Source organism: Colobus angolensis, unplaced genomic scaffold, assembly GCF_000951035.1.
Source record: "Colobus angolensis palliatus isolate OR3802 unplaced genomic scaffold, Cang.pa_1.0 Scaffold18, whole genome shotgun sequence".
NCBI classification, from domain to species: Eukaryota; Metazoa; Chordata; class Mammalia; order Primates; family Cercopithecidae; genus Colobus; species Colobus angolensis.
Genome location: NW_012114932.1, coordinates 5,218,932 through 5,231,384, shown reverse-complemented (window position 1 = coordinate 5,231,384; position 12,453 = coordinate 5,218,932). Strand labels below are relative to the sequence as shown.

Here is a 12,453-nt window from a genome sequence, read left to right as displayed (position 1 = left end):
GTGCCTGTAATCCCAGCTACTTAGGAGGCTGAGGCAGGAGAATTGCTTGAACCTGGGAGGCGGAGGTTGCAGTGAGCCGTGATTGTGCCACTGCACTCCAGCCTGGGAGACAGAGCTAGACTCCATCTAAAACAAAACAAAAACAAAAAGATAAGAAAATCTTCAAGAATACCGAAAAGCAGAAAAGCATACAAAATAATGCCATAAAACCTGGGCAAACTGTCCCAAAATGTGACTTCAATGGCATGCTGTCACATTGGCTTCAAGGGTGGTTTGTTTGTTTGTTTGTTTGTTTGTTTGGACAGATTCTCCCTCTATTGCCCAGGCTGGAGTGCAGTGGCATGGTCTCCATTCATTGCAACCACTGCCTCCCAGGCACAAGCGATTCTTGTGCCTCAGCCTCCCGAGTAGCTAGGAGTACAGGCATGCACACCCAGCTAATTTTTAAATATTTTAGTAGAGATGGGGTTTCTCCATGTTGTCCAGGTTGGTCTTGCACTCCTGGCCTCAAGTGATCCGCCTGCCTCAGCCTCCCAAAGTGCTGGGATTACAGGCACAAGCCACGCTTTTTTAAGAAGTAAAACATTTCAGATAAATGTGAAGCTTCTGTATACCATGCTCCAAATCCACTCCCCTCCCATCCCAAAAGGAACCTCTGGCCTCAGTCTGTTTTTTTCACTCCCATGCACTTTTTCTTTTACTGCACACACATATATCCATTAATGATATCAGCATCTCTCCGCATATTTTTATATGTGGTGTAAATAATAGAGACTATCATTTGGGCCACTTCAGTTTCTCACTTGAGATTTATCCATTCAGGTAGCTCTAGCTCTGGCTCCCTCACCCCACAACTCATTTAGCTACTCCCCTGTTAAAGGATATTGACTATGTTTCTAATTTTTTTGCTATTACAGTTAAGTACTATAGTCATTATTTAATCATCATTACAATACGTCTATAAAGAGACTTCTAGACTCTATAGAAGAATGGTGCTCACAGTGCTTGTTTTAATAGTGACTTCTACAGTCTCTCACACATGTGAGAATGTCTCTAGACTATATATACCTAGAAGCAATACTGCTGCTCTGCAGAAGGGAGAGGAGTGCTAGTCAACATTTATTGAACATTTACCCCATGGCAATACTATGCTAAGAGGTTTCTACACATCATCTCATTCTTCACAAGATCTCTTTGAGCATGGACTGTGTTATGTACCCAAATTACAAATGAAGAAACTGAGCCTTAGAAAGTGCAGCTATTTTGGCCAGGTGTGGTGCCTCACTCCTGTAATCCCGGAACTCTGGGAGGCCGAGGCAGGCAGATCATCTGAGGTCAGGAGTTTGAGACCAGCCTGGCCAACATGGTGAAACCCTGTCTCTACTAAAAGTACAAAAATTAGCTCAGTGTGGTGGTGTGCACCTGTAGTCCCAGCTACTCGGGAGGCTGCGGCAAGAGAATGGCTTGAACCTGGGAGGCAGAGGTTGCAGTGAGCACGGATCGCACCACTGCACTCCAGCCTGGGCGAGACCCGGTCTCAAAAAACCAAAATTAGCTGGGTATGGTAGCATGTGCCTGTAATCCCAGATACTTGGGAGGCTGAGGCAGGAGAATGGCTTGAACCTGGGAGGTAGAGGTTGCAGTGAGCCAAGATTGTGCCACTGCACTCCAGCCTGGGTGACATAGGGAGACTGTCTCAAAAAAAAAAAAAAAAAAAAAGGGTAGGTGTTTTGCTGAGGCTATATACAGCTAGTGGAGGAAACAGCAGGGTGCTAAACCCAGGAGAGCCCAATACAGTCGCCATGGCCTTAACTAGGATGCCAGTGGTTCTCAAAGTGTGGCCCCAAGAGAGGAGGCATCAGTGTCACAAAAGGGCCTAAAGAACTTACTAGAAACGGGATAGAAGCTGACCTTAAGATGAAAATTTTTAAAAAAGGAAAGAAAAAAAAGGGAATCTTCAGGCCCCACCCTAGACCTGCAGAATCAGAAACTCTGGGAATAGATCTAGCGACCTGTGGTTCAACATTGATCAGGTGATTCTGATGCCTTGTCACATTTGAGAACCGCTGCTCTAAGCTCTACTCCCTCCCCAATCTCCAAACCATGGGTTAGTTCTACAGAGCCACAGGGACTGTCATTTTCCTTCAGGATTTAGAATCTGAAAAGTTTAACTGGTTTGTTGAGCTTAGGGCTTACAAATGCTCCTTTCTCCATGAGCTATGATTCCATAAGCACCTTAGAGGAAAGCCAAATTCACAATAAATGTGTTTTTAGTACACCAGGTGTTGCCAGAATGCTCCCCAAAGTGGTTGTATCAATTACACTTTGACCAGAAGTGGACAAGAGTTTCCACTTCTCCACATTCTTGTCATCATTTTGTGTTGTCAAAAACATTCTATTTTTTGCTAATTTGAGGGTAGAATTTCACTGAGGTTTTAATTTGTATTTCCCTTGTTAATGGTGATGCTGAGCACTCCCTCTGATTGGCCAGCTCTGTTTTCTGGGAGGAAAGTGATTCTGTAGTGACACAGCCAGGTGATTCTGAAAGATGGTCCACACCACTTTAGCCCTTAGCTCTAAGAAAACCTCATGTAGAAGCCTAGAGCACACAGAGTTCCTGGAGCCTCACATGTGAACTTGTTGGTGGCCCGACCTAGCCCTTTCACCCCATGACAGCCCCTAAGGGTCTCCAGGGACTCTGAAGACTCTGGCCAGTCCAGGAGTGGAAAGGGGCTGACCCAGGGCTGCATGGCGATCTTTGGTTGAGGCAGGAAGGGAAGCCTCGCTTGTGTGACCCAAGTAGCAAACCCACACACTTTCCCCACAGTGGGACACCTGTCCACAACCCCTGATGTACCTCAGCATCATACTTTTCATTGATGGCAGGCTCAGTGGTGACTAGCTTCATCCTGCTGGCAAATCTCAGCGAAGATAGCTGAAAAACAGAGCAGGTAGACGTCAGATGGCTCGCTACTAAACTGAGACCCCAAGAGACCGGCCTTCTCAGAGACCTTGCCTGCCCTTTCCTGGCTCCATAGGCTCCCTTGTCAACCCGTGTTTGTTCCCTTCCCCTGGAGAACATTGGTCAAAAGGGTTCTTGGGTATGAGGTCCCCATAAGAAGAGCAGGAAGGTGACAGAGGGCACATCCAGCAGCCTGGTCCTTGTCAGGCAAACTATGAGGATGCGCACTGGTCTATTTCTTCATACAAACCTGATTCTCTTCTACCTGTAGGCCTCTGCTCAGGTGACCTCTGCCTGGAGTACCCTTTTCTGTCCTCCTATGCTGTCTGCCTTCCTACATTCCACTCTCTCTCCAAGACTCAGCTGAAAACCAGCTTCCTTCCTGAGCCCTCCTGGTTTTCCTTCACATAAAATGTCTCTGCCCCTTCCACAAACCAGTGTTTCCCCTCCTTCACGCAGTTTTCAGGGTCTAGGTCAGCCATGTCCAATAGAGATACAAATGCAAACTACAAACGTAAACCATACAAGTAATTTTATATTTTCTAGTACCATATAAGAAAAGTTAAGGCCGGGCGCGGTGGCTCAAGCCTGTAATCCCAGCACTTTGGGAAGCCGAGACGGGTGGATCACGAGGTCAGGAGATCGAGACCATCCTGAGCTACACGGTGAAACCCCGTCTCTACTAAAAAATACAAAAACTAGCCGGGCGAGGTGGCGGGCGCCTGTAGTCCCAGCTACTCGGGAGGCTGAGGCAGGAGAATGGCGTAAACCCGGGAGGCGGAGCTTGCAGTGAGCCAAGATCGCGCCACTGCACTCCAGCCTGGGCGACAGAGCGAGACTCCGTCTCCAAAAAAAAAAGAAAAGTTAAAAAGAAGCAGATGCAAATAATTTTAATATGTTTTATTTAAATTTTAACCCAAGATATCAAAAATATTATGATTTGTTTGTGGGGTTTTGTTTTGTTCTTTTGAGACAGGGTGTTGCTCTGTCATCCAGGTTGGAGTGCAGTGGCACAATGTTAGCTCACTGCAGCCTCAACCTTCTGGGTTCAGGCAATCCTCCCACCTCAGCCTCCTGAGTAGCGGGGGCTACAGGTGTGAGCCACTGTACCTGGTCCCAAAATGTTATCATTTCAACATGTAATCAACATTTTTAAATTATTGAGATATTTTACCATCTGATGTGGTTTGGATCTGTGTCCCCACCCAAACCTCATGTTGAAATATAATCCCCAACGCTGGAGGTGGAGCCTGGTGGGAGGTGAGTGGATCATGGGGGCAGACTTCTCCTTTGGTACTGTTCTCATGGCAGTGAGTGAGTTCTTATGAGATCTGGTCATTTCAACGTGTGGCACCTCCCTTCCCCTCACTTTCTTCCTCCTGCTCCTGTCATGCAACACGTCTTCTCCTGCTTTGCCTTCCGCCATGAGTAAAAGCTCCCCGAGGCCATCCCCAAAGCAGATGCTGCCACGCTTCCTGTACAGCCTGTGGAACCATGGGTCAATTAAACCTCTTTTCTTTATAAAGTACCCAGTCTCAGGTGTGAGAACAGACTAATACACTTCTTTTTTTGGTGCTGGGTCTTTGAAATCTTGTGTGCATTTTACACTTGCATAATATGTCAGTCGGGACTAGCCACATCTGAGTGCTCCATAGCTACATATGGCCAGGGGCTGCCTTAGTGGCCAGTGCAGGTCTAGCCCCTGAGCAGCGTCTGCTCAAACTTTACCCTTTGAAGACTCCCCTGAGCCATTCCCCGGAGGGCAGATGCTCAGGCCCCCTGATGAATGACTCAGCAGTCTGGGTGGGAATGGGTAGTTCTGCTGCATTTGGAGGCAGGGGCCTCCAGCTACACATGCTGAGAAATGCTGCTCTGGGGCGTGATCAATCTGTTAATGAAGCCTGGACTCTGCCCACCAGCCTCAGCCAAGTGTCCTCCCCACCATCCACAGGTTTGAGCTGAAAGGCTTCACTGCCGGCACAGGGATAGGCCCCTACCAGCCTTGTCCTCTGTATACACTTCCCTCAGGGACCTCTCTGCTGCTGAGCCACGAGGCCATGTCAGGACAGGAGGGGTACTGGGCTCTCTCAGCCTCCCTTCCGCGAGGCTTATGGCTATCACGTCTAACCCTGCATCCAACATGTGGGGCCTGGACCTCCCGGAGTGGCCTCAGCTTGCTCAGCCCTTCATTCTGTGAGAGAAGGGGCAGATAATGAGTAGGTAAGCTCATGCCAAGTTATGATAGGGCCAACCCTCCCTCGGCACTTGCTGTGGCCAGGCTCTGCACTAAGTGTAGAGGCATGGTTGCTCATTTAATCCTCACAACTTCCTATAAAGTAGACGCATCATCAACCCAGTTTTATACATGAGGACACTGAAACACAGGGAGGTCAAGTCACCCACCCACGGCCACAGAGCTGGTCTGTGGCCACACAGGAATTCAACTCAGGCACTCCAGCTCCCAAGTCTGTGCTCTTCACAGCTGGGAGCAGGACCGATAGGAAACCCATCCTAGAGACTGGGTGGGCCCTGGGAGGGGTCAGAGGAGTAGTTTGCCAGGTGATGGGGAAGGCATAAGGGCATCCTGATGGAGGGACAGTAGGCCCCAAGTGTGAGGGAGGTGAGAGCCAGGTCAACATCTCAGGTGGACTGAGACAATGACAGGGCACTCTGGGAGGAGACTCAGTGGTACTGGCAGTGGAACTGAGAAGGGCCTTGAGGAATCATAGGCCTGGGGAATCAGTTTCTCAGGTAAGGCCAGCAAGTGGTAGGTGTGTGGTAAATGTCGAACCTGAAAGGAGGGAGGCATTAGAATGCTCATTAGCCTTTGCTATTCAGTAATGAGGCTAAAAATTCAACTCAGCAGAGGTCTAAAATGTGTATGTGTGCTGGCTGGCCTCTATGTCTTTGGCCCATTGCTTGTGAATAGAGATATTTGCAAAATAGGTAAAATGAGACCACTAGGAAAGATAAATATCCGCATAGAAGCATGCTCCACAATGGACTCTCGGGCCCCTGGGACACTAAGAGTGACTGATGCCTGCAGGGTCCCAGCAGAGTCTCTCTGGAAGGGGAACCAGCCAAGGATAATTATGGCTGGAGGCCTTTGGGGCGGCTATGGGAGCAGGCCCAGATCCCATGCCTCACCGCTTGGATGTTAGCTCAGGGATGGAGGGCTCCTCCCTGGCAGTGACAAAGAGCCAGGGGCCTCAGGAGGCAGGCCCAGAGATTCTAGCCTCAGGCCATGCTGGGCTATCTCCTATCTCAATGAATGATCCTGAAATGAGGAAGCAGGCTAGGAGTGGCTGACCCCTAAGTGGCCCAGAGGAAAGACTGAAAGGGCTCTTCCTTGGGCAGTCTACTCTGGTGGCTCAGAGCTCAGCCACTGACCCCCTGCGTGACCACTGACAGATCTCACAACTTCTCTGTAAGGTGAAGGGAGAGCTGCCTTGATAAGGTATATAATGCGCTCTGTACAGAGCTGGTTCACAGCAAGCCCTCAGGAAGACGTCTCTGTGATTACAGGTGGTGTTGCTTCTGTGCAGGGCCAAGTCAGACTCTCCTGCTCCAAGTATAGCAGCAAGTATGGCCATGTCCCATCCCTGTGGTTACTCACGCACACATGTACAGTGTCACTGCATAAAGCAACACAATCCATGATGAGAATAGTTTTCAAGTTTCAACACATTGCAAAAGACACTCATTAGCTTTCATACCCCCAATATACCTTTCTCCCAAACCCCTGAGACTCCTCCAACAGCTCCTCTGGGCTCTGGGTTCGGTCCTGGGCAGGGAACCCAAGTGGTATACGGGCACAAGCCCCTGGAGATGGCGGGTACTAGGAGAGTTGTTTCCTGAGCTGTAACCATCACAGGAGGTGGGGATAAAGGGAGACAGGGAGCTTCTACTGTCTTGGAGGGCATCTTTCTTAACAAGGCAGCCAGGAAGCCCATTTCTTATGGCTCTTCTTGGGGTTCAACTGTGTGGTTTTTTTTTATTTTTTTGTTTTTTGTTTTTTTTTTTCCTTTTGAGATGGAGTCTTGCTCTGTCACCCAGGTTGGAATACAGTGGCCCAATCTCTGCTCACTACAACCTCTGCCTCCAGGGTTCAAGCGATTCTCTTGTCTCAGCCTCCCAAGTAACTGGGATTACAGGTGCCTGCCACCATGCCCTGCTAATTTTTGTGTTTTTAGTAGAGACAGGGTTTCACCATGTTGGCCAGGCTGGTCTCAAACTCCTTACCTCAAGGAGTGATCTGCCCACCTCAGCCTCCCAAAGTGCTGGGATTACAGGCATGAGCCATCATGCCTGGCCTCAACCATGCTTTTTATGCCATGAGACCAAGAAGTTCCAGAAGTCTTCCTCTGGGGATGCTGCCTGCACGTCAGCTGGAGCTCTCCTCCCCTGCCTCCCAAGTCCCAGGGTGCTGGATATATGACAGGAGCATTCTCCTTGGAAGCTGGGACGGTCCCTAATGCACACAGCTGGGAGACCCTGCAGGCATGTCTTGCCCTGAAGCATCTTTGGAAATAACCTGTTTCACCTAAGTAGATTATCCAGGTGACTGAAGCTTGCCTTAAACATCCACACTTGAAAAGTAAAATGTCTAATGATAGCTTTTCTAATCTGTCTCTTGTGGGGTTTCTTTGTTTTGTTTTGTTTTTGAGACATCTCGCTCTGTCACCAAGGCTGGAGTGCAGTGGCACGATCTCGGCTCACTACAACCTCTGCCTCCCAGGTTCAAGCAATTCTCCTGCCTCAGCCTCCCGAGTAGTTAGGACCACAGGCGTGCACCACCACGCCCGGTTAATTTTTGTATTTTTAGTAGAGATAAGGTTTCACCATGTTGCTCAGGCTGGTCTGGAACTCCTGACCTCAGGTGATCCACCTGCTTCAGCCTCCCAAAGTGCTGGGATTACAGGTGTGAGACACCGCGCCCGGCCCCTAATCTGTCTTATGTATGATGGGTGGCACTTCAGAGGAAGGCTGAGAAAGCCCCAGGCTGGAGGTGCTCAGCTGTGTGGACTCACCTGTGTCACTGAGCTAGACCTTTATTCCTGCCTCTAATTCTCACAAGCTTCTCCCTTCCCCAGGCCACCTGTGTCCTGCCACTTGGATAATCTCCCTGACTAATCCCACCTCTGGCCACAGCCCTCCCCTACTCAAACCCTGTGACAGCTGCAGCCACCTGTAGGAGAACAGCCAAAGCCTCAGCTGGGCCACCAGGGCCCATTCAGCCCCTGTGATTTCTTTTCTTCTTCTTGCTGAGAGCCCCCAACCCCCACAGCAGACAGATGTTCCTGGTGTGGGTCACATCTTCAGTCTCACTATTACCTCTGCCAGGAATACCTCCACTTATCCTACCACCAAGCCTTTAACCCCAGCCACCTCAGTGCCCACCTTTCCCTACTCTAGCTTCAGGAAAAGTTCCCCATCACCCCCATCCTGGCCTCCTCTGAAGCTCTCCTCCTTCTGGGACTCACATTACTTAGGACCATGGCTTCTCTCTCTTTCTGGTTTGAGGATTCTGAGGCCCAAGGCCATTTATGACTAATTTCTACCAGGTTACGCCTCATTACCATGGTGCACATGGCAGGTGCTTAATACCACCTGCTCATACTGGCCTTATAACCACAGCCTGGAACCCTGTGGGGTTTTCAAGATGTTTAAACATGCCTGATTATAAAGAACAAGTGATCAATGATCCTTCTTGATCCCAATTCCAGGAGCAGCACCCCAGGAAACATGGTCCTTGTCTTCACAAAGCTGGCTCTCAGTCTCCCTCCTCATGCAGTCCCCCATGCTGAGCCCGCCTGCTGGCTGGCCCTCTTCCTCCACACAGTTTAGTGCTTGGTGTGTGGATTCTGGCTCTGGGCCCCTCAGCAACTGTGGCTCAGACACACCCCTGGATCCTTCCACTCTTGACAATGTCTATAGTCACTGTGCCAGCTTAGCCAGCCTGGAGCCTTACCCTGCCCTGGCACCCATGAGGGGGGATTCCGACCTGGTTTCATTGACTGTCGTTACATACCGTTTCTTCTAACTGGGCAGCTTCTCCATAGATGTTTGTCACGAGGACCATATTGCAGTTTCCCCCTGCAGAAAGCAAGACACAGAAGGGCTGTGAACCATGTGTTTTTTCTGCTCAAAGGAGTTGATGGGGTCTGTTACACACTGAATGTTTTTTGTTTGTTTTTTTGAAACAGGGCCTCACCATGTCACCCAGGCTGTAGTGCAGTGACACGATTACAGCTCACTGCAGCCTCAATCTCCTGGGCTGAAGCAATCCTCTTGCCTCAGCCTCCCAAGCAGCTGGGACCACAGGTGCACACCACCACATCTGGCTAATTTTTTTTGTTTTTAGAGACAAGGTCTTGCTATGTTGCCCAGGCTGGTCTTGAACTCCTGGCCTCAAGCGATCCTCCTGCCTCAGCCTCCCAAAATGCTGGGATTACAGGTGTGAGCCACTGCACCTGGTCAAGACTGAATGTTTTTGTCTTTACAAAATTCATATGTTGAAGTCGTAACCCCTATGTGATGGTATCTGAATGTGAGGACTTGGGGAGGGGGAGGTAATTTGGTTTAGTTGAAGTCAGAGGGTGGGGCCCCCACGATGGGGTTAGTGTCCTTATAAGAAAAGAGACCAGAGCCCTCTCTTTCTTTTCATGTGAGGATACGCAAGAAGGTGGCCATCTGCAAGCCAGGAGGAGGGCCCTCACTAGGCATTGAATCTGCTGGCACTTGAATATTGAACCTTTTAGTCTCCAGAACTATGTGAAATAAATGCCTGTTGTTTAAGCCACTTAGCTTATGGTATTTTCTTATAGTAGCCTGAACTGAGACAGGGTCAGAGAGGACACATACATTTGTGATGCTGGGAGGTAAGGGGAAGAGAGAAAGAGAGGTCACTAGATGTACCTAAAAGAGGATCCAAGAGAAAACAGCAGAGGAGAGATGATACAGGGCAGGGAGGGGCAGGGACAGGAGAGGGAGGTATGAGTTGGAGCTTTGCTCAGGGTGGCACTCAGTTAACAATCAGACACTAGTGACTGTGTTGTCAGGCTTAACACAAAGGCCTAGGGCCATAAGGATGATAAGACACAGCCCCTGCTCTGTCTAGGAGGCTGCAAGGGAAGGGAAGACACCATGGGAGAGAGGCCCTCGCCCCAAGTCTTCAGGCTGTGAAGGATTCTGCCAGCTGTCCCCTCAGGACAAGGGGAAAAGAGAAGGTATTCCTAGTACAGGTAAAAAGCCTAAGGAAGGTTCTGAGCAGTGAATAGCATGGTGTGTTCTGGGCACAATGCTTGATTCTGCCTTTCCAGGTGTCTGAAGTCACTATGAATGTGCTGCAGGTGAATCCATGCCACCAGGAGGGAGCAATACTATTACCGCCAGTGGCAGATGTGCCAAACCTGTCCCTCCTCAAAGACACAGACCCTCCTCCCTGGACAGCAACTGTACCCCCTTACCTAACGAGTCCTTCAGAGCGTGGGTGAGCTTGCACTGCCGAAAGGGGATGTGGTCCCGCTTCTGGTCCCCGAGGGCAATGATGGCCTGCTCCAGGAATGACAGCGATTTGTTGATGTAGGTGGCTTCCTTCAGGACTCGGCCCTCAGACTAGAAAGCAAGAGTCAGTTCCACTTTGCATGGAATCAAGCAGCTGCCCCACTAAGAACAGCAGCCTTCCTGGTCCGGAGAAACGCTGTAAGTCTGTGGTCAGGCCAGCGCCTCCTTCCCAGAACCAGAGTCTTCCCGCAGTGTCATGCGACTGTATTCCATCTTGGGCTAATAATGGTAATACCAAAACTCAGAAATACTCATTTGAACACTCACGTGAACGCTCGTGAGAATGTGAATGCTTACATGAATATTCATATGGACATTCACTCAAAGATTCACATTAGTATGAATATGTACTGAAATACTTGTCTAGATATTTGAGCAAAGAATCCCATGAATATTCACACAAACACTCATGAATGCACATACAAATGCTCATCTGAATACTCTTGTTAATACTCGTGCTAATACACTCATACAAATATTTATTTGAAATATTCATGCGAATACTCATGTTCATTCACAAAGAAGCCAGGTGTGGTGGCTCACACTTGTAATCCCAGTACTTTGGGAGACCAGAGCAGGAGGATTGCTTGAGCCCAGGAGTTCAAGTTCAGCCTTGGCAACATAGCAAGACCCCGTCTCTACAAGAAAATTTTAAAATTATCCGGTCATGGTGGTGCGTACCTGTGGTCCCAGATACTTGAGAGACTGAAGTGGGAGGATCATTTGAGCCTAGGAGGGCAAGGCTGCAGTGAGCTGTGTTTGTGCTACTGTACCCCAGCCTGGGAGACAGAGTGAGACTGTGTCTCAAAACAACAACCACAAAAACACACACAGAGAAATGCTATACCAGCAAAGAATATTTACTGAGCACTGAGTGCCAGGCACTTTGCTAAGAATGTAGAGGGCACTATCTCATTTAATGTTTACAAAAATCCTCTGAGCTATGAACCGCCCCCAGGTAATAGCTGTTCCCTCTTTGCCAATCCTGTCCCTCCAGCAAGCCCACATGTCCTATTTCGCCTAGCTCAGGACTGTGTTCACAAATATCCAATGAGTCATGGCCCAGATGTGCGGGCACTATGCCAGAAAGAGGGCTCGTGGCTTATTGAGTAGCAACCTCCAGCCCCCATCACTTACCCCAGACTTCCCCAGCCTCTCTGAGCCTGCCAGATCCACCAAGTTAATTTTGGAAGCGATGTACTTTTCCTCTGATAAGGTCCGGGAATGGGCCTACAAAACATCCAAGCAGAAGTCAGACTGTCACAGGGAGAAGTTTCTGACTGAGCAGGCCCCATGGGAACTGACTGTCCCGTCTGGGCTGATCAAAGAGCTTGCACCTACCTCTAAGTAGATGGTGAAAATGCAGTGTGATCTAGAAGAGTTTTTGTTCATAGTGTGGGAGGCTATAATCCTGTTGGTCTCACCCTGAAGAGGAAGGGAATCATAGGCAACATTTTGAAAAACAAAAACGACAAGGCACTTGCGTCATTTTTCAATTATACCAATAGCTACACAAGTAGTCTCACATCACTGCAATCAGCTGGGCCTTCCAGGCAAACGTCTATTATAAACTAATAGAAAGGGAGTCAAATTGGAGTCCACATCTATACTTTCACCCGCTGCTGGGAACGTGTGAATTGGTATAGCTTTCTGAAAAGCAAAGTGACAATAAAAATCAAGAGCCTTAAAAATGTCTATGAATATTGAATCAGAATCAACCTGCATGTCCAATAATTTGGGAATGGTCTATGTGTACAATGGAATATTGGGCAGCCAGGAAAACGGTGACACATAGTTTTTAATAACAGAGAAATGGGGCCAGGCGCAGTGGCTCACGCCTTTGGGAGGCCAAGGTGGGCGGATCACGAGGTCAGGAGATCGAGACCATCCTGGCTAACATGGTGAAACCCCGTCTCTACTAAAAA

At 49.0% G+C, this 12,453-nt stretch overlaps 1 protein-coding gene across 4 annotated transcripts in view; it reads right to left on the bottom strand.

Moving 5' to 3' along the window:
- KIF9 (kinesin family member 9) overlaps positions 1–12,453 on the bottom strand; it is a 51,729-nt gene that overhangs the window by 24,265 nt on the left and 15,011 nt on the right. For all 4 annotated transcript variants that reach the window (XM_011939214.1, XM_011939213.1, XM_011939215.1 and 1 more), the window contains exons 6-10: positions 11,870–11,953; positions 11,666–11,758; positions 10,432–10,579; positions 8,994–9,058; positions 2,858–2,935 (exon numbers count right to left, since the gene is read on the bottom strand). In XM_011939214.1, coding sequence (XP_011794604.1) covers positions 2,858–2,935; positions 8,994–9,058; positions 10,432–10,579; positions 11,666–11,758; positions 11,870–11,953 — 468 coding nt within the window. The remainder of the gene's footprint in view (positions 1–2,857; positions 2,936–8,993; positions 9,059–10,431; positions 10,580–11,665; positions 11,759–11,869; positions 11,954–12,453) is intronic.